The following is a 25,294-nucleotide window of genomic DNA, read 5'->3' as shown; positions in this document are numbered from 1 at the left end:
ATTGAGTACACAGCCACGCAAGCTCCATAGACAAACATTGGCAGTAGAATGGCCTTACTGAAGAGGTCAGTGACTTTCAACGTGGCACCGTCATAGGATGCCACCTTTCCAACAAGAGCTTTCCCGGTCAACTGCAAGTGCTGTTATTGTGAAGTGGAAACGTCTAGGAGCAACAACGGCTCAGCCACGAAGTGGGAGGCCACAAGCTCACAGAACGGGACCGGTGAGTGCTGAAGCACGTAGAACGTAAAAATCGTCTGTCCTCGGTTGCAACACTCACTACCAAGTTCCAAACTGCCCCTGGAAGCAACGTCAGCACAATAACTGTTAGTCGGTAGATTCATGAAATGGGTTTCCATGGCCGAGCAGCCGCACATAAGCTTAAGATCACCATGGGCAATGCCAAGCGTCAGGCTGGAGGGCGTAAAGCTCGCCGCCATTGGACTCTGGAGCAGTGGAAATGCATTCTGTGGAGTGATGAATCACGCGTCACCATCTGGCAGTCCGACGAACGAATCTGGGTTTGGCGGATGCCAGGAGAACACTACCTGCCCGAATGCATAGTGCCAACTGTAAAGTTTGGTGGGGGAGGAATAATGGTCTGGTGCTGTTTTTCATGGTTCGGGCCCTTAGTTACAGTGAACGGAACTCTTAACGCTACAGCATACAATGACATTCTAGATGATTCTGTGCTTCCAACTTTGTGGCAACAGTTTGGGAAGGCCCTTTCCTGTTTCAGCATGACAATGCCCCCTTGCACACAGCGAGGATACAGAAATGGTTTGTCAAGATCTGTGTGGAAGTACTTGAATGGCCTGCACAGAGCCCTGACCTCAACCTCATCGAACACCTTTGGGGTGAATTGGAATGCCGACTGCGAGCCAGACCTAATCGCCCAACATCAGTGTCCGACCTCACTAATGCTATTGAGGTTGAATGGAAGCAAGTCCCCGCAGCAATGTTCCAACATCTATTAGAAAGCCTTCCCAGAAGAGTGGAGGCTGTTATAGCAGCAATGTTCCAACATCTAGTTGAAAGCCTTCCCAGAAGAGTGGAGGCTGTTATAGCAGCAATGTTCCAACATCTAGTGGAAAGCCTTCCTAGAAGAGTGGAGGCTGTTATAGCAGCAAAGGGCGAGGACCAACTCCATATTAATGCCCAGGATTTTAGAATGAGATGTTTGATGAGCAGGTGTCCACATACTTTTGGTCATGTAGTGTATATTAATGACACATAATTAATCAGTGCTTGACTTATTACAATGGATCCAATGGAGAAAAAGTCCCCAAACTCCAAGCTCTGAAAGAATTGAACATGTACTTCACCAGGTCTGAAGGAGTTATCAGATTTATTATCTCAATGTTGTGTGATATCTGTTTTGTATGTATGTGTGTATGTATGTGTGTAGATACAGTACCGGTCAAAAGTTTTTTCACACTCCTACTCATTCAAGGATTTTTCTTTATTTGTACTATTTTCTACATTGTAGGACTTTTGACTGGTACTGTGTGTGTGTGTGTGTGTGTGTGTGTGTGTGTGTGTGTGTGTGTGTGTGTGTGTGTGTGTGTGTGTGTGTGTGTGTAAATGAACAGGCCGTTAACCCTCCTCCCCTCCTGTAACAGAACCATTATGGCGGTCTGGACGGGGGTCACTACACAGCCTACTGTAAGAACGCCATGAAACAGCGCTGGTACAAGTTTGACGACCACGAGGTGTCCGAAATCTCCACCTCCACCGTCAAGTCCTCCGCAGCGTACATCTTCTTCTTCTCCTCCCTGTGAGGGCAGAGCTGCAACACTGCTACGAGCTATGAGGCTACATAAAGGCTACATAAAGGCTAGCTAACATGCAGGCTGCTTTGACTCCGCTTCCTCTGCTGGTGGGAGAAAGGAACTGAACTGGCGATGTTTTTGTGAACTGAACTGAACTGCCAGGGGTCATACTTGTGGTTTAAACCATTAGTCTAAAATAGCTGCTAGCTTTTTCTCTCAGGCCAACCTGGCCAAATTAGCCACGATGCTAATTAGCCACCACGCTGAGGAAGGCCAGCTAAGCAGATGATTTATATCCGATAACATATCAACCTATCAGATAACTTAGAGCCACCATCCAATCACATTTGTTCATGAGGTAAATTTGCTTCCAACTGATTGTTTTAATTTGTTACCCATGGTCTAAGTGGAGTTTCCTCAATATATTTTTTGCATGATGCTTCCTTGACTAGGCAAGTGGCATCATAACAAATGACGGTTTTCGCATATATGATCAAGTTTCGTGTTTTTTCTTCTCCATTTAACACACATCCATGTACTTTTCAATTAACAAAGTAGGAGGATTATATTGTAACTTTGTTATTCATACATTGTAAAAGGCGATGACTCTCGTGGTGTTGTCAAATAGCAGTCATTTACCGTCCACTGCTTGTCCGGGGTGGTGGCGTGATCTCCACGGTGATGTTTTCAATACCATTGGGAGCCGGATTTATTTTTAAGGAGGAAAATCATGGTCTAAGCAAAAATTCACTAGTATGTCCACGCAAGGTTTGTAGGTTTTGGATAACTGAACTGGCAAGGTTTGGTGGTTTTGGTAGACTGAACTGACAAGGTTTGGTGGTTTTGGTAGACTGAACTGACAGAGGTTGAAATGTGGATGTGGAGAGAGAGGGACATACTCTAGTGTGTGGTGGAAGGGTGGGTTAGTGACTGGGTGGGTTAGTGACTGGGCGGGTTAGTGACTGGGCGGGTTAGTGACTGGGCGGGTTAGTGACTGGGCGGGTTAGTGACTGGGCGGGTTAGTGACTGGGCGGGTTAGTGACTGGGTGTGTGCAGGAAAGGGAGCGACTCAGGCACTCCAATACTTCAACTCATAGAGGACTCAACAGCTGTTAAAACACAACATCTATTCATATTAAACCAGAGAGCAGGGAGAGGGTTCCCTGTCCTAATCACCGCAGCTTAAACCCTGTTCTTAACACAACATCTATTCTTATTAAACCAGAGAGCAGGGAGAGGGTTCCCTGTTCTAATCACCGCAGCTTAAAACCCTGTTCTTAACACAGCAATGTTGTAATTCTGCTAGTTCTGGGTTTCAGTTGAGTCTGTGTGGAGTGGACAGACTTCTGCTGGTATACACAGACCTTATTTAAGCTTCCATGTACTGTGAATCTTCTAGTGAAGAGTGACGTACAGGGACGTTTAGTGTGACGTATAGTGACGTTTAGTTAGGACGAGTGACGTACAGGGACGTTTAGTTAGGACGAGTGACGTACAGGGACGTTTAGTTAGGACGAGTGACGTACAGGGACGTTTAGTTAGGACGAGTGACGTACAGGGACGTTTAGTTAGGACGAGTGACGTACAGGGACGTTTAGGACGAGTGACGTACAGGGACGTTTAGTTAGGACGAGTGACGTACAGGGACGTTTAGTTAGGACGAGTGACGTACAGGGACGTTTAGTTAGGACGAGTGACGTACAGGGACGTTTAGTTAGGACGAGTGACGTACAGGGACGTTTAGTTAGGACGAGTGACGTACAGGGACGTTTAGTTAGGACGAGTGACGTACAGGGACGTTTAGGACGAGTGACGTACAGGGACGTTTAGTTAGGACGAGTGACGTACAGGGACGTTTAGTTAGGACGAGTGACGTACAGGGACGTTTAGTTAGGACGAGTGACGTACAGGGACGTTTAGTTAGGACGAGTGACGTACAGGGACGTTTAGTTAGGACGAGTGACGTACAGGGACGTTTAGTTAGGACGAGTGACGTACAGGGACGTTTAGTTAGGACGAGTGACGTACAGGGACGTTTAGTTAGGACGAGTGACGTACAGGGACGTTTAGTTAGGACGAGTGACGTACAGGGACGTTTAGTTAGGACGAGTGACGTACAGGGACGTTTAGTTAGGACGTACAGTGCCTTTGGAAAGTTTTCAGACCCCTTGACTTTTTCCACATTTTATTACGTTACAGCAAATGTATTCAATTGTTTGTTTTTTTCCTCATTAATCTACACACAATACCCCATAATGACATCACAATACCCCATAATGACAAAGCAAAAACAGGTTTTTATGAATGTTTGCTAATTTAAAAATTAAAATTTCAAAATAAAAAAAACTATCACATTTACATAAGTATTCAGACCCTTTACTCAGTACTTTGTTGAAGCATCTTTGGCAGCGATTACAGCATCAAGTCTTCTTGGGTATGACGCTACAAGCTTGGCACACCTGTATTTGGGGAGTTTCTCCCATTCTTCTCTGCAGAACCTCTCAAACTCTGTCAGGTTGGATGGGGAGCGTCGGCTCACAGCTTTTTTCAGATCTCTCCAGAGATGTTCAATCAGGTTCAAGTCCGGGCTCTGGCTGTGCCACTCAAGGACATTTAGAGACTTGTCCCGAAGCCACTACTGCGTTGTCTTCGCGGTGTACTTAGGGTCGTTGTCCTGTTGGAAGGTGAACCTTTTCCCCATTCTGAGGTCCTGAATGCTCTGGAACAGGTTTTCATTAAGGATCTCTCTGTACTTTGCTCCGTTTATCTTTGCCTCGATCCTGACTAGTCTCACAGCCCCTGCCACTGAAAAACATCCCCACAGCATGATGCTGCCACCACCATGCTTCACCATAGGGATGGTGCCAGGTTTCCTCCAGACGTGACACTTGGCATTCAGGCCAGAGAATCTTGTTTCTCATGGTCTGATGAGAAACAAGCAGGCTGTCATGTTGTCTTTTACTGAGGAGTGTCTTCCGTCTGCCCACTCTACCATAAAGGCCTGATTGGTGGTGTGCTACAGAGATGGCTGTCCTTCTGGAAGGTTCTCCCATCTCCACAGAGGAACTCTGGAGCTCTGTCAGAGTGACCATCGGGTTCTTGGTCACCTAAATAAAGTATTTCTGTTTTTTTATTTGTAATACATTTGCCAAAATGTCTAAACCTGTTTTTGCTTTGTTCTAATAGTGTATTGTGAGTAGATTGCTGTTTTAATTTAATACATTTTAGAATAAGGCTGTACTGTGACAATGTGGGAAAAGGAAAGGGGTCTGAGTACTTTCCAAATGCACTGTATATGGACGTTTAGTTAGGTAGAGGGACTTATCTGTACATACAGTAATATGAACAGCTTTCTACTGATGTTGCACATGAAACACTAAACACATTGTACATGAACATGGTGACGTACATGAACATTTTCTCCTTTTGAGAGAAGCAGCTGGCATGATTGATGACTAACTATTTGATAAAGGAGTATTCTAAACTACATACTTAGGCTTGTATCCCAAATAGCACCCTATCCCCTAATAAAGAGCACACCTTTTGACAGGGCCCTGGGTTAAAAGAAGTGCGCTTTTTTATAGGGAATAGGGAATCATTTGAGACTCAGCTTTCTCCTGGTGAGGTGTTGAGATGTTTTTGGTGTGCCCTAAAGAGGAGAGGTTTAAAAACACTTCCCTTCACAGTGCACTGCTTTTTGGCACCGGTCTTCAGATGAACTCTTTGCGTTGTTTAGGGAGTTCTTGCTTGTTTTATCCTGGCTGCATTCTATGAAACCCAACAGCACAATGCACTTGCAGTGTTTGTATAGAACACATTCGTTTATTCAAATCGACCAACTGACTTTTGATTTGTAGCAAATGGCACCCTATTCCCTAAATAGTGCCCTACTTTTGACCAGGGCCCTATTCCCTATATAGTGCCCTACTTTTGACCAGGGCCCTATTCCCTATATAGTGCCCTACTTTTGACCAGAACCCTATTCCCTAAATAGTGCCCTACTTTTGACCAGGGCCCATAGGGTAGTGCACTATTAAGGGAATGGGGTGCACACGTAGCCTTTTGTGACCGATTTGAAAATGGTTGAGCCTGATACTGAGACATAAATCATTAGGCCTAATCAATAATGTCATCTATCAGTGTAATTTTACTACCCTGGAAAATAACCTCTTCAGTGTACACTAGTCTACTGCACTCCCTTGCTAATAAAAAAAACTGTTTTCATCTAAAATACTTTCAATTCCAATGTTAAGATCTATATTCTATACATGACTTTACCGATAATACCAATGTTAAGATCTATAATCTATACATGACTTTACCTTCAATACCAATGTTAAGATCTATAATCTATACATGACTTTACCGATAATACCAATGTTAAGATCTATAATCTATACATGACTTTACCGATAATACCAATGTTAAGATCTATAATCAATACGTGACTTTACCTTCAATACCAATGTTAAGATCTATAATCTATACATGACTTTACCTTCAATACCAATGTTAAGATCTATAATCTATACATGACTTTACCGATAATACCAATGTTAAGATCTATAATCTATACATGACTTTACCTTCAATACCAATGTTAAGATCTATAATCTATACATGACTTTACCGATAATACCAATGTTAAGATCTATAATCAATACGTGACTTTACCTTCAATACCAATGTTAAGATCTATAATCAATACGTTACTTTACCTTCAATACCAATGTTAAGGAGCTCTATAATCTATACATGTATAGGTTAAGCCGTATCAGTTAAATAAAGGTAAAAATGAAAAAACGACCTCATCTGTTTGTTTTGACAACGTCAGCTGATTATTTGTGATATGTTGATCTTCTGTTGTCCTTTCTTCCAACTTGGTCCTGGAATAAGCACTTATCTTCAAGTGGGGATGTACGCTTATGATTTTGACATTTTTAAAACATGTCTCGAGCTGAATTAGACTGTTTTTCTCAATGTGTTGGGCTGGCTGGGGGTCTAGGTTTAAGCACATCATTCAGTATGTGGAGGGAGGGAGGGGGGCTGGCTGGGGGTCTAGGTTTAAACAACATTCAGTATGTGGAGGGAGGGAGGGAGGGGGGCTGGCTGGGGGTTTAGGTTTAAACACAACATTCAGTATGTGGAGGGAAGGGGGCTGTCTGGGGGTCTGGGTTTAAACACATTATTCAGTATGTGGAGGGGGGGAAGGGGGCTGTCTGGGGGTCTAGGTTTAAACACAACATTCAGTATGTGGAGGGAAGGGGGCTGTCTGGGGGTCTAGGTTTAAACACATCATTCAGTATGTGGAGGGAGGGGGGCTGTCTGGGGGTCTGGGTTTAAACACATCATTCAGTATGTGGAGGGAATGAAGGGGGCTGTCTGGGGGTCTAGGTTTAAACACATCATTCAGTATGTGGAGGGAATGAAGGGGGCTGTCTGGGGGTCTGGGTTTAAACACATCATTCAGTATGTGGAGGGAATGAAGGGGGCTGTCTGGGGGTCTGGGTTTAAACACATCATTCAGTATGTGGAGGGAATGAAGGGGGCTGTCTGGGGGTCTGGGTTTAAACACATCATTCAGTATGTGGAGGGAGGGGGGCTGTCTGGGGGTCTAGGTTTAAACACATCATTCAGTATGTGGAGGGAAGGGGGCTGGCTGGGGGTCTAGGTTTAAACACATCATTCAGTATGTGGAGGGAAGGGGGCTGGCTGGGGGTCTAGGTTTAAACACAACATTCAGTATGTGGAGGGAGGGAAGGGGGCTGTCTGGGGGTCTAGGTTTAAACACATCATTCAGTATGTGGAGGGAGGGAGGGGGGCTGGCTGGGGGTCTAGGTTTAAACACAACATTCAGTATGTGGAGGGAGGGAAGGGGGCTGTCTGGGGGTCTAGGTTTAAACACATCATTCAGTATGTGGAGGGAGGGGGCTGTCTGGGGGTCTAGGTTTAAACACATCATTCAGTATGTGGAGGGAGGGAGGGGGGCTGTCTGGGGGTCTAGGTTTAAACACATCATTCAGTATGTGGAGGGAGGGAAGGGGGCTGGCTGGGGGTCTAGGTTTAAACACATCATTCAGTATGTGGAGGGAGGGAAGGGGGCTGTCTGGGGGTCTAGGTTTAAACACATCATTCAGTATGTGGAGGGAGGGAGGGGGGCTGTCTGGGGGTCTGGGTTTAAACACATCATTCAGTATGTGGAGGGAATGAAGGGGGCTGTCTGGGGGTCTAGGTTTAAACACAACATTCAGTATGTGGAGGGAGGGAAGGGGGCTGTCTGGGGGTCTAGGTTTAAACACATCATTCAGTATGTGGAGGGAGGGGGCTGTCTGGGGGTCTAGGTTTAAACACATCATTCAGTATGTGGAGGGAGGGAGGGGGGCTGTCTGGGGGTCTAGGTTTAAACACATCATTCAGTATGTGGAGGGAGGGAAGGGGGCTGGCTGGGGGTCTAGGTTTAAACACATCATTCAGTATGTGGAGGGAATGAAGGGGGCTGTCTGGGGGTCTAGGTTTAAACACATCATTCAGTATGTGGAGGGAATGAAGGGGGCTGTCTGGGGGTCTAGGTTTAAACACATCATTCAGTATGTGGAGGGAGGGGGGCTGTCTGGGGATCTAGGTTTAAACACATCATTCAGTATGTGGAGGGAGGGACGGGGGCTGTCTGGGGGTCTAGGTTTAAACACATCATTCAGTATGTGGAGGGAATGAAGGGGGCTGTCTGGGGGTCTGGGTTTAAACACATCATTCAGTATGTGGAGGGAGGGAAGGGGGCTGGCTGGGGGTCTAGGTTTAAACACATCATTCAGTATGTGGAGGGAGGGAAGGGGGCTGGCTGGGGGTCTAGGTTTAAACACATCATTCAGTATGTGGAGGGAGGGAAGGGGGCTGTCTGGGGGTCTAGGTTTAAACACATCATTCAGTATGTGGAGGGAGGGAAGGGGGCTGTCTGGGGGTCTAGGTTTAAACACATCATTCAGTATGTGGAGGGAGGGGGCTGTCTGGGGGTCTAGGTTTAAACACATCATTCAGTATGTGGAGGGAGGGAAGGGGGCTGGCTGGGGGTCTAGGTTTAAACACAACATTCAGTATGTGGAGGGAGGGAGGGGGGCTGGCTGGGGGTCTAGGTTTAAACACAACATTCAGTATGTGGAGGGAGGGAGGGGGGCTGGCTGGGGGTCTAGGTTTAAACACATCATTCAGTATGTGGAGGGAGGGAAGGGGGCTGTCTGGGGGTCTAGGTTTAAACACATTATTCAGTATGTGGAGGGAAGGAAGGGGGCTGTCTGGGGGTCTAGGTTTAAACACATCATTCAGTATGTGGAGGGAAGGAAGGGGGCTGTCTGGGGGTCTAGGTTTAAACACAACATTCAGTATGTGGAGGGAAGGGGGCTGTCTGGGGGTCTAGGTTTAAACACAACATTCAGTATGTGGAGGGAGGGAGGGGGGCTGTCTGGGGGTCTAGGTTTAAGCACAACATTCAGTATGTGGAGGGAGGGGGGCTGTCTGGGGGTCTAGGTTTAAACACAACATTCAGTATGTGGAGGGAGGGAAGGGGGCTGTCTGGGGGTCTAGGTTTAAACACATCATTCAGTATGTGGAGGGAAGGAAGGGGGCTGTCTGGGGGTCTAGGTTTAAGCACAACATTCAGTATGTGGAGGGAGGGAGGGGGGCTGGCTGGGGGTCTAGGTTTAAACACATCATTCAGTATGTGGAGGGAGGGAAGGGGGCTGTCTGGGGGTCTAGGTTTAAACACATCATTCAGTATGTGGAGGGAGGGAAGGGGGCTGGCTGGGGGAGGTTGAGAAGGGAGGGGGTGACATAACAGTCCCAAGATTATGTTGCAACATCATAACGGGGCGGCAAGTAGGCCAGTGGTTAGAGCGTTGGACTAGTAACCAGCAGGTAGCCTAGTGGTTAGAGCGTTGGACTAGTAACCAGCAGGTAGCCTAGTGGTTAGAGCGTTGGACTAGTAACCAGCAGGTAGCCCAGTGGTTATAGCGTTGGACTAGTAACCAGCAGGTAGCCTAGTGGTTAGAGCGTTGGACTAGTAACCAGCAGGTAGTCTAGTGGTTAGAGCATTGGACTAGTAACCAGCAGGTAGCTTAGTGGTTAGAGCGTTGGACTAGTAACCAGCAGGTAGTCTAGTGGTTAGAGCGTTGGACTAGTAACCAGCAGGTAGTCTAGTGGTTAGAGCGTTGGACTAGTAACCAGCAGGTAGCCTAGTGGTTAGAGCGTTGGACTAGTAACCAGCAGGTAGCCTAGTGGTTAGAGCGTTGGACTAGTAACCAGCAGGTAGCCTAGTGGTTAGAGCGTTGGACTAGTAACCAGCAGGTAGTCTAGTGGTTAGAGCGTTGGACTAGTAACCAGCAGGTAGCCCAGTGGTTAGAGCGTTGGACTAGTAACCAGCAGGTAGCCTAGTGGTAAGAGCGTTGGACTAGTAACCGGCAGGTAGCCTAGTGGTTAGAGCGTTGGACTAGTAACCAGCAGGTAGCCCAGTGGTTAGAGCGTTGGACTAGTAACCAGCAGGTAGTCTAGTGGTTAGAGCGTTGGACTAGTAACCAGCAGGTAGCCTAGTGGTTAGAGCGTTGGACTAGTAACCAGCAGGTAGCCCAGTGGTTAGAGCGTTGGACTAGTAACCAGCAGGTAGTCTAGTGGTTAGAGCGTTGGACTAGTAACCAGCAGGTAGTCTCGTGGTTAGAGCGTTGGACTAGTAACCGAAAGGTTGCAAGATCGAATCCCCGAGCTGACAAGGTAAAAATCTGTCGTTCTGCCCCCTGAACAAGGCAGTTAACCCACTGTTCCTAGGCCGTCATTGAAAATAAGAATGTGTTCTTAACTGACTTGCCTAGTTAAATAAAGGTTAAATAAACATCAATCCCAAGATTGTTACATCACTACAGTCCCAAGATTGTTACAACACAACAGTCCCAAGATTGTTACATCACAACAGTCCCAAGATTGTTACAACACAACAGTCCCAAGATTGTTACATCACTACAGTCCCAAGATTGTTACATCACAACAGTCCCAAGATTGTTACATCACTACAGTCCCAAGATTGTTACATCACTACAGTCCCAAGATTGTTACATCACTACAGTCCCAAGATTGTTACATCACAACAGTCCCAAGATTGTTACAACACAACAGTCCCAAGATTGTTACAACACAACAGTCCCAAGATTGTTACATCACTACAGTCCCAAGATTGTTACATCACAACAGTCCCAAGATTGTTACAACACAACAGTCCCAAGATTGTTACATCACAACAGTCCCAAGATTGTTACATCACAACACTCCCAAGATTGTTACAGCATCACCGTGAACATTGGAGCCAAATGATTTCTAAGGTTAAAACCCAAATGGCACCCTATTTCCTACTTAGTGCACTACTTTTGACCAGTGCCTTGGCACCCTATTCCCTACATAGTGCACTACTTTTGACCAGGGCTTTGGCACCCTAGTCCCTACTTAGTGCACTACGTTTGACCAGGGCCTTGGCACCTTATTCCCTACATGGTGCACTACTTTTGAATGGAGCCCTTTGGGTGACTATTGGAACCCTAGGGTGCCAGTTGGGATGCATTCTAAAGATAGATCACTCAAGGTAGGTAGAAGTTGCTTCTTACCACAGATCTAGGATCAGGTAACTATCCCAAATCCTAACTGTTACCATAAAGGGAACGTAGATAGATCTGCACCTAGACCAGCGGTTAGGAGCAACATCAACGTCCTCACAGATTGTCTGGAGGAAGCACAAATCACACTTCAGGGCCTGTCTTGTAGTAGGAGTGCTGATCCTGGATCAGGTCACCCCTCTCCAAATAATCTTATTCATTATTATCCAAAAGGCAAAACTGATCTTTGATCAGCACTCTGAGACACTTAATGAATACTGGCCTATTAGCCCTCTAGGGGGAGATTAATAGACATCTTAAAAGTGACAAAAATACAACTTAAACTTAAAATGTCTCTGAAAAGCATTTCCTGCCATGTAATCATTCTAATGTATTTCTTATTTTCTTGTGTTGTGTGTTGATTGATTTTCTCATTTTAGTTCATTTCTATGACGTTTCCAATAACACTTGTATTAACCTCAAACATATAAAAATGTAGCTATTTATTAAAATCCTCCAAATAAAGCAGAAAACCTGGTGCTGCCTGTCATTATACCTTTCTGCCACTAGATGGCACTAGATCTATTATATTGGTGCCGTCTGGGTCCTAGTAAATATACGTTTGCCATTAAGCAGACACTTTTATCCTAAGTGACTAACAGTCATGCGTGCATACACATTGTTAAGAATGGGTCAGAATGGGATTTGAACCCACTGTCCTGGCCGTTGCAAGAACCATGCTCTTATCAACTGAGCTACAGTGGATCACAGTAGTATCTTCCTAGGTGTAGTTTACCTGGGGTGTATTCAGGGACGGGAAACGCTCTGTGACTGTTGCATGTAGAAATAGAATGAATAGATCTGGTACGATTCCCTATCCTGTCTGAAAGACAATCACTTCTGTTCTACGTGATACATTTCTATCAGGACGTTCTGTAACGTTACATCGTCTGAACAGTTCCATTTGGTGTCTCTGGGTATCCATGGTAACCTGCTTTCATTCACATTTCATTCATGTTGCCTTGCGTTCATTCATGTTTTATTGAAGAATGACAAAAAAACACCCAGAATCCGTTTTCTCTCTGTGGCCCGCACACTCCAGAGGGGTTTCTGATAGTTCACCCAATTCCTTCTGTAGGTTGGTCTGTAGTCAAGTCCTGGACCCAACCCCAAGCCCTTCGCCCTGAGCCCTTCACCCCAAGCCCTTCGCCCCAAGCCTTTCACCCCAAGCCCTTCGCCCCAAGCCCTTCGCCCCGAGCCCTTCACCCCGAGCCCTTCGCCCCGAGCCCCTTCACCCCAAGCCCTTCACCCCAAGCCCTTCACCCCAAGCCCTTCGCCCCAAGCCCTTCACCCTGAGCCCTTCGCCCCAAGCCAGCCTAATTAGGTGGGAGGAAGCGTCACTAAGCCCGTTGGACAGAGAAATGGAGCCATCACCTATCCAATTCCCTCAGATCTGCATGAACAGGGTCTGGACTAGACTAGGGGCTGGGTTGGCACTTCGTGGGCTCTGGGCTAGACTAGGGGCTGGGTTGGCACTTCGTGGGCTCTGGGCTAGACTAGGGGCTGGGTTGGCACTTCGTGGGCTCTGGGCTAGACTAGGGGCTGGGTTGGCACTTCGTGGGCTCTGGGCTAGACTAGGGGCTGGGTTGGCACTTCGTGGGCTCTGGGCTAGACTAGGGGCTGGGTTGGCACTTCGTGGGCTCTGGGCTAGACTAGGGGCTGGGTTGGCACTTCGTGGGCTCTGGGCTAGACTAGGGGCTGGGTTGGCACTTCGTGGGCTCTGGGCTAGACTAGGGGCTGGGTTGGCACTTCGTGGGCTCTGGGCTAGACTAGGGGCTGGGTTGGCACTTCGTGGGCTCTGGGCTAGACTAGGGGCTGGGTTGGCACTTCGTGGGCTCTGGGCTAGACTAGGGGCTGGGTTGGCACTTCGTGGGCTCTGGGCTAGACTAGGGGCTGGGTTGGCACTTCGTGGGCTCTGGGCTAGACTAGGGGCTGGGTTGGCACTTCGTGGGCTCTGGGCTAGACTAGGGGCTGGGTTGGCACTTCGTGGGCTCTGGGCTAGACTAGGGGCTGGGTTGGCACTTCGTGGGCTCTGGGCTAGACTAGGGGCTGGGTTGGCACTTTGTGGGCTCTGGGCTAGACTAGGGGCTGGGTTGGCACTTCGTGGGCTCTGGGCTAGACTAGGGTCTGGGTTGGCACTTCGTGGGCTCTGGGCTAGACTAGGGTCTGGGTTGGCACTTCGTGGGCTCTGGGCTAGACTAGGGGCTGGGTTGGCACTTCGTGGGCTCTGGGCTAGACTAGGGGCTGGGTTGGCACTTCGTGGGCTCTGGGCTAGACTAGGGGCTGGGTTGGCACTTCGTGGGCTCTGGGCTAGACTAGGGGCTGGGTTGGCACTTCGTGGGCTCTGGGCTAGACTAGGGGCTGGGTTGGCACTTCGTGGGCTCTGGGCTAGACTAGGGGCTGGGTTGGCACTTCGTGGGCTCTGGGCTAGACTAGGGGCTGGGTTGGCACTTCGTGGGCTCTGGGCTAGACTAGGGGCTGGGTTGGCACTTCGTGGGCTCTGGGCTAGACTAGGGGCTGGGTTGGCACTTCGTGGGCTCTGGGCTAGACTAGGGGCTGGGTTGGCACTTCGTGGGCTCTGGGCTAGACTAGGGGCTGGGTTGGCACTTCGTGGGCTGTGGGCTAGACTAGGGGCTGGGTTGGCACTTCGTGGGCTCTGGGCTAGACTAGGGGCTGGGTTGGCACTTCGTGGGCTCTGGGCTAGACTAGGGGCTGGGTTGGCACTTCGTGGGCTCTGGGCTAGACTAGGGGCTGGGTTGGCACTTCGTGGGCTCTGGGCTAGACTAGGGGCTGGGTTGGCACTTCGTGGGCTCTGGGCTAGACTAGGGGCTGGGTTGGCACTTCGTGGGCTCTGGGCTAGACTAGGGGCTGGGTTGGCACTTCGTGGGCTCTGGGCTAGACTAGGGGCTGGGTTGGCACTTCGTGGGCTCTGGGCTAGACTAGGGGCTGGGTTGGCACTTCGTGGGCTCTGGGCTAGACTAGGGGCTGGGTTGGCACTTCGTGGGCTCTGGGCTAGACTAGGGTCTGGGTTGGCACTTCGTGGGCTCTGGGCTAGACTAGGGGCTGGGTTGGCACTTCGTGGGCTCTGGGCTAGACTAGGGTCTGGGTTGGCACTTCGTGGGCTCTGGGCTAGACTAGGGGCTGGGTTGGCACTTCGTGGGCTCTGGGCTAGACTAGGGTCTGGGTTGGCACTTCGTGGGCTCTGGGCTAGACTAGGGGCTGGGTTGGCACTTCGTGGGCTCTGGGCTAGACTAGGGGCTGGGTTGGCACTTCGTGGGCTCTGGGCTAGACTAGGGGCTGGGTTGGCACTTCGTGGGCTCTGGGCTAGACTAGGGGCTGGGTTGGCACTTCGTGGGCTCTGGGCTAGACTAGGGGCTGGGTTGGCACTTCGTGGGCTCTGGGCTAGACTAGGGGCTGGGTTGGCACTTCGTGGGCTCTGGGCTAGACTAGGGGCTGGGTTGGCACTTCGTGGGCTCTGGGCTAGACTAGGGGCTGGGTTGGCACTTCGTGGGCTCTGGGCTAGACTAGGGGCTGGGTTGGCACTTCGTGGGCTCTGGGCTAGACTAGGGGCTGGGTTGGCACTTCGTGGGCTCTGGGCTAGACTAGGGGCTGGGTTGGCACTTCGTGGGCTCTGGGCTAGACTAGGGGCTGGGTTGGCACTTCGTGGGCTCTGGGCTAGACTAGGGGCTGGGTTGGCACTTCGTGGGCTCTGGGCTAGACTAGGGGCTGGGTTGGCACTTCGTGGGCTCTGGGCTAGACTAGGGGCTGGGTTGGCACTTCGTGGGCTCTGGGCTAGACTAGGGGCTGGGTTGGCACTTCGTGGGCTCTGGGCTCTACCAGTCTGCGTCTTGATCAGAGCCACGGTATGTTTTTGGCCTGTGGTGTGTCAGATATGGGGCATGATGGGTAAGTTGGTTCTGTGGTGTGTCAGATATGGGGCATGATGGGTAAGTTGGGCCTGTGGTGTGTCAGATATGGGGCATGATGGGTAAGTTGGGCCTGTGGTGGGTCCCAGTTAGAGGATATGATGGGGCTAAAGCCGTGGTAAATTGTGCCTGTGGTGGGTCCCAGTTAGAGGATATTCTGGGCCTAAAGTTGTGGTAAGTTGGACCGGTGGTGGGTCCCAGTTAGAGGATATTCTGGGCCTAAAGCCGTGGTAAGTCGTGGAATTAGTAGTGGCTAAGAGAGCACGGGTCCTAGTTGGATCCTGGGACTGGGTATGTTTTTGGCCTGTGGTGGGTCAGATCCGGGGTATGGTGGGTCTGTGGTGGGTCAGATCCTGGGGATGTTGGGTCTGTGGAAGGGCTGACGGCTGTACAGCAGGATGTAGGCATTAGGAGACTGCACCAAGAAGTCCACGACCTCGCTCACGGCCGTGTCGTCAAAGTGGTGCCAGCTGCTGGACAGGGGACTGTGGCACAGGGCCGTGTAGTGACCCATGTCCAGGTCTCCTGTGTGGTTCTGGACGGGGGGGTGAAGACACACACCGATGGATTCATGTGTTCATGGTTGGCTGGCTGTTTTTCCAGACAGGAGCATCAGGTGTGTGTATATGTGTTCACATGTGTAGGTGCATGTGTGTCTTTCTGTGTGGGTGGGTGTATCACAGGAGGCTGGTGGCTCATTAACTGGGGAGGACAGGATTGTGGTAATGGCTGGATTGAAATTGGTGGAATGGTATCAAATTCACATTCCCATGAATTTGATGCCGTTCCATCTCTGTTCCAGTCATTATAATGAGCTGTCCTCCCCTCAGTGGTGTGTGTGTGTGTGTGTGTGTGTGTGTGTGTGTGTGTGTGTGTGTGTGTGTGTGTGTGTGTGTGTGTGTGTGTGTGTGTGTGTGCGTGTAGAAACTCACCACCACTGCGTAGAGAGAGTAGCTAGTGTGATTGGCTGAGGGGCTGGACAGGAAGGGGGTTAGGTCTAAACTGTCCAATGAGAACAACACGTTGGTCCTCAACTTCCTCTTCTCACTTCCATGGCAACCAAAACTGTAATGTCACACAGGTTGTGTTATTTCTACCGGTTTGTCTCATTGAGATGCATGACAGCAGCAGCAGAGATGGAACTGATTTCTAATGTTACATTATTACTGCCAGGGACCTCTAGTCAGTGTTACATTGACCTCTAGTTAGGGGTTACATTGACCTCTAGTTAGGGGTTACATGGACCTCTAGTTAGGGGTTACATGGACCTCTAGTTAGCTGTTACATGGACCTCTAGTTAGGGGTTACATGGACCTCTAGTTAGGGGTTACATGGACCTCTAGTTAGGGTTACATGGACCTCTAGTTAGGGGTTACATGGACCTCTAGTTAGGGGTTACATGGACCTCTAGTTAGGGGTTACATGGACCTCTAGTTAGTGTTACATGGACCTCTAGTTAGGGGTTAGATGGACCTCTAGTTAGGGGTTACATGGACCTCTAGTTGGGTTACATTGACCTCTAGTTAGGGGTTACAGGGACCTCTAGTTAGGGGTTACAGGGACCTCTAGTTAGGGGTTACATGGACCTCTAGTTAGGGGTTACATGGACCTCTAGTTAGGGGTTACAGGGACCTCTAGTTAGGGGTAACATGGACCTCTAGTTAGGGTTACAGGGACCTCTAGTTAGGGGTTACATGGACCTCTAGTTAGGGGTTACATGGACCTCTAGTTAGGGGTTACATGGACCTCTAGTTAGGGGTTACAGGAACCTCTAGTTAGGGGTTACATGGACCTCTAGTTAGGGGTTACATGGACCTCTAGTTAGGGGTTACATGGACCTCTAGTTAGGGCTACATTGACCTCTAGTTAGGGGTTACATGGACCTCTAGTTAGGGGTTACATGGACCTCTAGTTATGGTTACATGGACCTCTAGTTAGGGGTTACATGGACCTCTAGTTAGGGGTTACATGGACCTCTAGTTAGGGGTTACATGGACCTCTAGTTAGGGGTTACATGGACCTCTAGTTAGGGGTTACATGGACCTCTAGTTAGGGGTTACATGGACCTCTAGTTAGGGTTACATTGACCTCTAGTTAGGGGTTACAGGGACCTCTAGTTAGGGGTTACAGGGACCTCTAGTTAGGGGTTACATGGACCTCTAGTTAGGGTTACAGGGACCTCTAGTTAGGGTTACAGGGACCTCTAGTTAGGGTTACATGTTAATGTGGTTAAAACATGGGGATATGTGAAAGCTACCCCTCAGACTGAAGTGTCCCCACTTGCGCCAGCGATAAGTTAGCTTTTCACATGGGAAAGAATGGTAAGACGCTCCAGAAGGGAGGTCACGTGTGCTGATAGCAAGGCAGAATGCTTGGGTTGGAGCCTCGCTATGAGCCGAATAAGGAGGAAGCTGTACTGTGGGGGCGGCAGGTAGCCTAGTGGTTAGAGCGTTGGCCCAGTAACCGAAAGGTAGCCTAATGGTTAAAGCGTTGGGCCAGTAACCGAAAGGTAGCCTAGTGGTTAGAGCGTTGGGCCAGTAACCGAAAGGTAGCCTAGTGGTTAAAGCGTTGGGACAGTAACCGAAAGGTAGCCTAGTGGTTAGAGCGTTGGGCCAGTAACCGAAAGGTAGCCTAGAGGTTAGAGCGTTGGGCCAGTAACCGAAAGGTAGCCTAGTGGTTAGAGCGTTGGGCCAGTAACCGAAAGGTAGCCTAGAGGTTAGAGCATTGGGCCAGTAGCCAGCAGGTAGCCTAGTGGCTAGAGCGTTGGGCCAGTAACCGAAAGGTAGCCTAGAGGTTAGAGCGTTGGGCCAGTAACCGAAAGGTAGCCTAGTGGTTAGAGCGTTGGGCCAGTAACCGAAAGGAAGCCTAGTGGTTAGAGCGTTGGGCCAGTAACCGAAAGGTAGCCTAGAGGTTAGAGCGTTGGGCCAGTAAACGAAAGGTAGCCTAGAGGTTAGAGCGTTGGGCCAGTAACCGAAAGGTAGCCTAGTGGTTAGAGCGTTGGGCCAGTAACCGAAAGGTAGCCTAGTGGTTAGAGCGTTGGGCCAGTAACCGAAAGGTAGCCTAGAGGTTAGAGCGTTGGGCCAGTAACCGAAAGGTAGCCTAGAGGTTAGAGCGTTGGGCCAGTAACCGAAAGGTTGCTGGATCGAGTCCCCGAGGTTACAAGGTAAAAATCTGTCGTTCTGCTCCTCAGCCAGGCAGGTCCTCGGGCGCCGAAGACGTGGATGTTGATTATGGCAGCCCCCCGCACCTCTCTGATTCAGAGGGGTTGGGTTAAATGCGGAAGACACATTTCAGTTGAATGCATTCAGTTGTACAACTGACTAGGTATCCCTCTTTCCCACTAAGCGAGCAGCGTGACGTTCTTTCACATTAGCACCAATAGTTCTGTACTCTAGCACGGCCATCTAGCGTGGGGAGAGATGGGTTGGCAGCTACCCACCGTTTGAGGTGCAGCACCAGTATCTCAGGTGGTTTGGTCATGCTGGTGAGGACAGCTGTGTCTCTCTTCACTCCACACTCTGGACACAACTTCTGATCTCCACACGTCAACGTACTCTGCTGGAAGAACAGCGACAGGCAGTCCTACAGGAGGGGGAGAAGAGAGACGTGTGGTTGCTGGCTAGTCTCTATGTGTTTAGTCTGTATGTGTTTAGTCTGTATGTGTTTAGTCTGTATGTCTGTATGTGGTTAGTCTGTATGTGGTTAGTCTGTATGTGTTTAGTCTGTATGTGTTTAGTCTGTATGTGGTTAGTCTGTATGTGTTTAGTCTGTATGTCTGTGTGTTTAGTCTGTATGGCTGTGTCTGTTTGGTCTGTATGTCTGTGTGTTTAGTCTGTATGTGGTTAGTCTGTATGTGGTTAGTCTGTATGTGTTTAGTCTGTATGTGATTAGTCTGTATGTTTGTATGTGTTTAGTCTGTATGTGTTTAGTCTGTATGTGTTTAGTCTGTATGTGTTTAGTCTGTATGTGTTTAGTCTGTATGTTTCTATGTGTTTAGTCTGTATGTGTTTAGTCTGTATGTGTTTAGTCTGTATGTTTGTATGTGTTTAGTCTGTATGTGATTAGTCTGTATGTTTGTATGTGTTTAGTCTGTATGTGTTTAGTCTGTATGTGTTTAGTCTGTATGTGTTTAGTCTGTATGTTTGTATGTGTTTAGTCTGTATGTGTTTAGTCTGTATGTGGTTAGTCTGTATGTGTTTAGTCTGTATGTGTTTAGTCTGTATGTGGTTAGTCTGTATGTGTTTAGTCTGTATGTGATTAGTCTGTATGTTTGTATGTGTTTAGTCTGTATGTGTTTAGTCTGAATGTGGTTAGTCTGTATGTGGTTAGTCTGTATGTGTTTAGTCTGTATGTGTTTAGTCTGATTATGGTTAGTCTGTATGTGGTTAGTCTGTATGTGGTTAGTCTGATTGTGGTTAGTTGTACCTGTAGGGAGCACTTGTATGAGTCAAGTGGTATTGGCAGAGACAGGATGGTGAAGACCTGGTTGCTGTGAGAGTGTCCGTCGCAGCGCAGACACAGCATCTGGTAGCTGAGTTGTCCCTCGAAGAGACGTGTCACCACCGTAGAATCCCCCGCTGCTGGCGCCGAGCTGAGCGACTTCCTGCCCAGACACAACCGCTGGGAAGAACGTGTCTGACGCCTCTCCCCCTTCTGTAGCAAGGGAATCATACATGCACACACACATTGTAGAATAACAGTGAAGACATCAAAACTATGAAATAACACATATGGAATCATGTAGTAACCAAAAAAGTATTTTATATTTTATATTCTTCAAAGTAGCCATCCTTTGCCTTTATGACAGCTTTGTACACTCTTGGCATTCTCTCAACCAGTTTCATAAGGAATGCTTTTCCAACAGTCTTGAAGGAGTTCCCACATATGCAGAGCACTTTGCTGGTGATGCTGTCTGTGATTTATTCAAGGCACACTTAACCAGCATGGCTACCACAGGATTCTGCAGCGATACGCCATCCCATCTGGTTTGCGCTTAGTGGGATCATTTGTTTTTCAACAGGACCTCCAGGCTGTTTAAGGGCTATTTGACCAAGAAAGAGAGTGATGGAGTGCTGCATCAGATGACCTGGCCTCTACAATCCCCCGACCTCAATCCAATTGAGATGGTTTGGGATGAGTTGGACTGCAGAGTGAAAGAAAAGCAGCCAACAAGTGCTCTGCATATGTGGGAACTCCTTCAAGACTGTTGGAAAAGCATTCCTTATGAAACTGGTTGAGAGAATGCCAAGAGTGTACAAAGCTGTCATAAAGGCAAAGGATGGCTACTTTGAAGAATATAAAATATAAAATACTTTTTTGGTTACTACATGATTCCATATGTGTTATTTCATAGTTTTGATGTCTTCACTATTATTCTACAATGTAGAAAATAGTAAAAATAAAGAAAAACCCTTGAATTAGTAGGTATGTTCAAACTTTTGACTGGTACTGTACACACACACGCACACGCACACGTACACACACACGTACACACACATGTACACACAAACAGAGACACACACACAAAGGAGAAACACACTGTCTGAATAGCAAATCAGCCCCTAGCCCTCATCTCCTAGGCACTTATCCACCATCGCCTAGACACTTATCCCCTAGATACGTATCCCCTATCCACTAGACACTTATCCCCTAGAGACCTATCCCCTAGACCCTCATCCCCTAGACACTTACCCCCTGACACTTATCCCCTATCCCCTGACACGTATCCCCTGACACTTATCCACTATCCCCTGGACACTTATCCCCTGGACACTTATCCCCTGACACTTATCCCCTATCCCCTGGACACGTATCCCCTGGACACGTATCCCCTGACACGTATCCCCTGACACTTATCCCCTAGACACTTATCCCCTGACACTTATCCCCTATCCCCTGGACACTTATCCCCTGGACACTTATCCCCTGACACTTATCCCCTAGACACTTATCCCCTATCCAATAGGTTTTGAGGAGCAGGGAGTCAAGAAAGACAATGAGGCAGAGCCTTTGACCGTGTGGAAGGAGCCGTGTGGAAGGAGTCGTGTGGAAGGAGTCGTGTGGATGGAGTCGTGTGGATGGAGTCGTGTGGATGGAGTCGTGTGGAAGGAGTCGTGTGGAAGGAGTCGTGTGGAAGGAGTCGTGTGGAAGGAGTCGTGTGGAAGGAGTCGTGTGGAAGGAGTCGTGTGGATGGAGTCGTGTGGATGGAGTCGTGTGGATGGAGCCGTGTGGATGGAGCCGTGTGGATGGAGCCGTGTGGATGGAGCCGTGTGGATGGAGCCGTGTGGATGGAGCCGTGTGGATGGAGTCGTGTGGATGGAGTCGTGTGGATGGAGTCGTGTGGATGGAGTCGTGTGGAAGGAGTCGTGTGGAAGGAGTCGTGTGGATGGAGTCGTGTGGAAGGAGTCGTGTGGAAGGAGTCGTGTGGATGGAGTCGTGTGGATGGAGCCGTGTGGAAGGAGTCGTGTGGTGGCAGGATTGTGTGTGTGTGTGTGTGTGTGTGTGTGTACATTCTTGAGGTCGTCATGCAGGGCGTTGAGCAGGAGGAGGAGTAGCTCCTGGGCGTCCTGCTGTGATTGGTTGTTGAACTGGGGGTGCAGGGAGGAGACCAAGGCCCTCACCTTCTCTGGGGAGGTGAAGCTGGTACCCCCCTGACCCTGCCACACCTCCTGGAGGAGGTGCACAAACACCCCCGCTACAGGACTGTTACGCCTGGAGGAGGAGGAGGGGGAAGAGGAGGAGGAGGGAGAATAGTGGCATGGGAGGGAGGAGGAGGAGAGGGGAGGAGGAAGAGGGAGAATAGTGGCATGGGAGGGAGGAGGAGGAGAGGCATTGGAGGATATAAGTTTCCCCCCATCTAATGTAAAGTGCTTGGAGCACCTGGTTAAAAAGTACTATACAAAATCTAAGACAGACAGACAGACAGGGTCTTACTTGGCCAGCTGGGAGCGTTTGTGTGAGCTGAGGAGGTGTTCCACCAACGGCACAGTGGAGAAGAGACACTGCAGCACAGCGTTCATGTAGCAGGAGTTACCACTGTTAACCAGACCACACACCCCCGCCAGCCGCCTGTCCTCTCTCTTCCCCTGCTCCCCCCTCCCCCCACATCCTGAGCTACAGTCCCACTCCTCCATGGGCATCACCTGACCATGAACACCGCTGGGATTGGCTGCACTGGTAACCAATGAGAAGAGACAGAGAGAAAGAGGTGAAAGGTCAGTGCTGTAGCAGGCAGGTGTCAAGGCTGTGTGCTGAAAAACCTGGGTGGTGAAGTTCAGGGCTTGTGGTGCTCCTTTAAATGTATTTAGCCTCTTTTCACTTCCAGTTTTGGGAGATTGAGTAGATACATGCCTGTCTGGTTGTGCTCCTTAAGGTGTTGTCATGCCAGAGACAGCAGAACCAGACAGGCTGAGGACAAAATGGATGGTCTCTTGGACAATGGGTTCTTCATTCTCTTAGGCTGAGTCCCAAATAGCACCCTATTCCCTGTTTAGTGCACTACTTTTGACCAGGGCCTCTGATCGTAATTAGTGCACTAAATAAGGAATAGGGTGTCATTTGGGTCTCAATCTTAGGCTTGAGGAATTATCTAACCATGTCGACTAGGCGCAGTCAACACTGTCCACTCACACAGACTCACACTAACACATGCATGTCTCAGAGACACCTTCAAACAGACAGACGAACCCTCAGACAGACTGACTGACTGGGACCTGACTGACTGGGACCTGACTGACTGACTGACTGACTGATAGGGACCTGACTGACTGACTGACTGACTGACTGGGACCTGACTGACTGACTGACTGACTGACTGAGAGGGACCTGACTGACTGACTGACTGACTGAGAGGGACCTGACTGACTGACTGACTGATAGGGACCTGACTGACTGACTGACTGACTGGGACCTGACTGACTGACTGACTGACTGACTGGGACCTGACTGACTGACTGACTGAGAGGGACCTGACTGACTGGGACCTGACTGACTGACTGACTGATAGGGACCTGACTGACTGACTGACTGGGACCTGACTGACTGATAGGGACCTGACTGACTGACTGACTGACTGACTGACTGGGACCTGACTGACTGACTGACTGATAGGGACCTGACTGACTGACTGACTGACTGACTGATAGGGACCTGACTGACTGACTGACTGACTGGGACCTGACTGACTGACTGACTGATAGGGACCTGACTGACTGACTGACTGACTGACTGATAGGGACCTGACTGACTGACTGTCTGACTGACTGGGACCTGGGACTCATCTCAACTGTCTTAACTGTGCCTCTCTGCTCTGTGCCTCTTTCTCCCACTGCTGGGAGTCTGAGACAGTGTTCTGAACTACTCTCAATTCAGACAGATACTCGTGTGTGTGTGTGTGTGTGTGTGTGTGTGTGTGTGTGTGTGTGTGTGTGTGTGTGTGTGTGTGTGTGTGTGTGTGTGTGTGTGTGTGTGTGTGTGTGTGTGTGTGTGTGTGTGTGTGTTTGAGAGAGAACTCAGCTAGAAGACAGTGTCTTAGCAACCCATCAACACTGACATCAAGCACGGTCTCTTGTGTCTTTCATGTTTAATCATGATCATGCTGTACATCTTCAAACTGCTGTGTACTGGATACACTAACAAAAGCACACTTGTCATTCCCAGGCATTTTACTGAGAAGGTGAATAGGCTAACACCTTGTCTGTCTGGATAGTCAAAGCTATTTAGTTTAAAACAGTTTATTAAAGCAGTCAGTTCTGAAGTGAACTCACCTCCCATTGGAATCATCCATGTAGCTTCATGGCTTGTAGAGAAGACTTCCCTCTGATACACGACTGACCTTTATGACATCATAGTAATCTAAGGCCTCTGTTGGTTTGTCCAGGTTCTATATATGACATCATAGTAATCTAAGGCCTCCAAGGCCACTGTTGGGTTGTCCAGGTTCTATACTCTATATGACATCATATAAATCTAATCTCTAACTCAAAACCAACGGTGTTATTTTCTTGTATTTGATGGGTTTTCTGATCAATTAGATAAATCAACTATTAATTGATTGCTGTTGAATCTAATTGTCTGTCTGCTATCTGCTTTGGCAACATTGCTGACATAACTGATGAAAGTACAGCAAAGCAGGACATCGTTCAAAAGGAGAGGCAGACAGAAACAGGCTAACAATATCTGGTGCTGAGGAGGGAGGAGCACCATGGCTATTTTATATCCAGCAACAGCAGGCAAGTCGTCGTGACAACAATCACCCACACAGTGTTCTCTCTGGCACGGCAGCCAGGGACGTCGCAATTACCCACAAGCCTCCAGCACAGCCAGCTCTGCTCTGTTACATAAACCCAATGCAGTTTTCATGGTCCCAAATTGTCTGTGTACTGCACTACCAGGACCCAAAGGGCACTACTTAGAGCACAGGGCGCCATTTGGGACCCAGACCATGCCCAGTTATCCACACCAGGCAGAGTAGAATATGTTAATGCATAGAGAGCTGTTAGCCTCACTCAGCTCCTAAGTAGAGGCTACAGATACAATGTGTGCTTCCTCTCTCTCTCTAACCCTCAGGCTATTGACTAGCTGTGGTGCTACAGAGACATTCACTTTTTCCCTGTTTCGCCAAACAAGCCAATACGGCCACGTAATGTTTTTTAGACGGAGGATCAGTCTGGCACACAGGCTAGAACCCACGCTAGAACCCAGGCTAGAACCAAGACTAGAACTCACGCTAGAAGCCAGGCTAGAACCCAGGAAAGGGCCCATGCTAGGCTTTTGATATCAAATCAAATCAAACAATAATCAAATGTTATTGGTCACGTACACGTGATTAGCAGATTTTATTGCGGGTGTAGCGAAATGCTTGTGCTTCTAGTTCCGACAGTGCAGTAATATCTAACAAATTACACAACAT

General features: G+C 48.8%; 3 protein-coding genes across 4 annotated transcripts in view; 1 reads left to right on the top strand and 2 right to left on the bottom strand.

Moving 5' to 3' along the window:
• Positions 1 to 6,578, top strand: part of LOC129848152 (ubiquitin carboxyl-terminal hydrolase 8-like) — a 41,980-nt gene extending 35,402 nt beyond the window's left edge. For both annotated transcript variants that reach the window (XM_055915627.1, XM_055915626.1), the window contains one exon: positions 1,623 to 6,578. In XM_055915627.1, the coding sequence (XP_055771602.1) occupies positions 1,623 to 1,781 (159 nt within the window). In that variant the 3' untranslated portion in view covers positions 1,782 to 6,578. The remainder of the gene's footprint in view (positions 1 to 1,622) is intronic.
• A 6,267-nt stretch (positions 6,579 to 12,845) lies between these two features.
• LOC129848150 (uncharacterized) lies at positions 12,846 to 15,344 on the bottom strand (the record flags this gene model as incomplete). The annotated part of the gene is made up of 1 exon (XM_055915624.1): positions 12,846 to 15,344. A coding segment is annotated over one exon (2,499 nt), but the record flags the coding sequence as incomplete, so codon positions are not given.
• Positions 15,246 to 24,169, bottom strand: LOC129848151 (putative ubiquitin carboxyl-terminal hydrolase 50). Its single transcript, XM_055915625.1, has 7 exons — positions 24,150 to 24,169; positions 22,318 to 22,557; positions 21,894 to 22,095; positions 19,810 to 20,037; positions 18,824 to 18,966; positions 16,317 to 16,449; positions 15,246 to 15,919 (listed from the first exon to the last, which is right to left on the bottom strand). Exons 1-7 carry the CDS (start codon positions 24,167 to 24,169, stop codon positions 15,731 to 15,733), a joined length of 1,155 nt encoding a protein of 384 aa, XP_055771600.1. The 3' UTR covers positions 15,246 to 15,730.
• Between the last annotated feature and the right edge of the window lie 1,125 nt (positions 24,170 to 25,294).

This window comes from Salvelinus fontinalis, unplaced genomic scaffold (assembly GCF_029448725.1).
Source record: "Salvelinus fontinalis isolate EN_2023a unplaced genomic scaffold, ASM2944872v1 scaffold_1017, whole genome shotgun sequence".
Classification (NCBI taxonomy): Eukaryota; Metazoa; Chordata; class Actinopteri; order Salmoniformes; family Salmonidae; genus Salvelinus; species Salvelinus fontinalis.
Note: the sequence above shows the minus strand (reverse complement) of the source record. Positions and strands in the feature narration are given on the sequence as shown.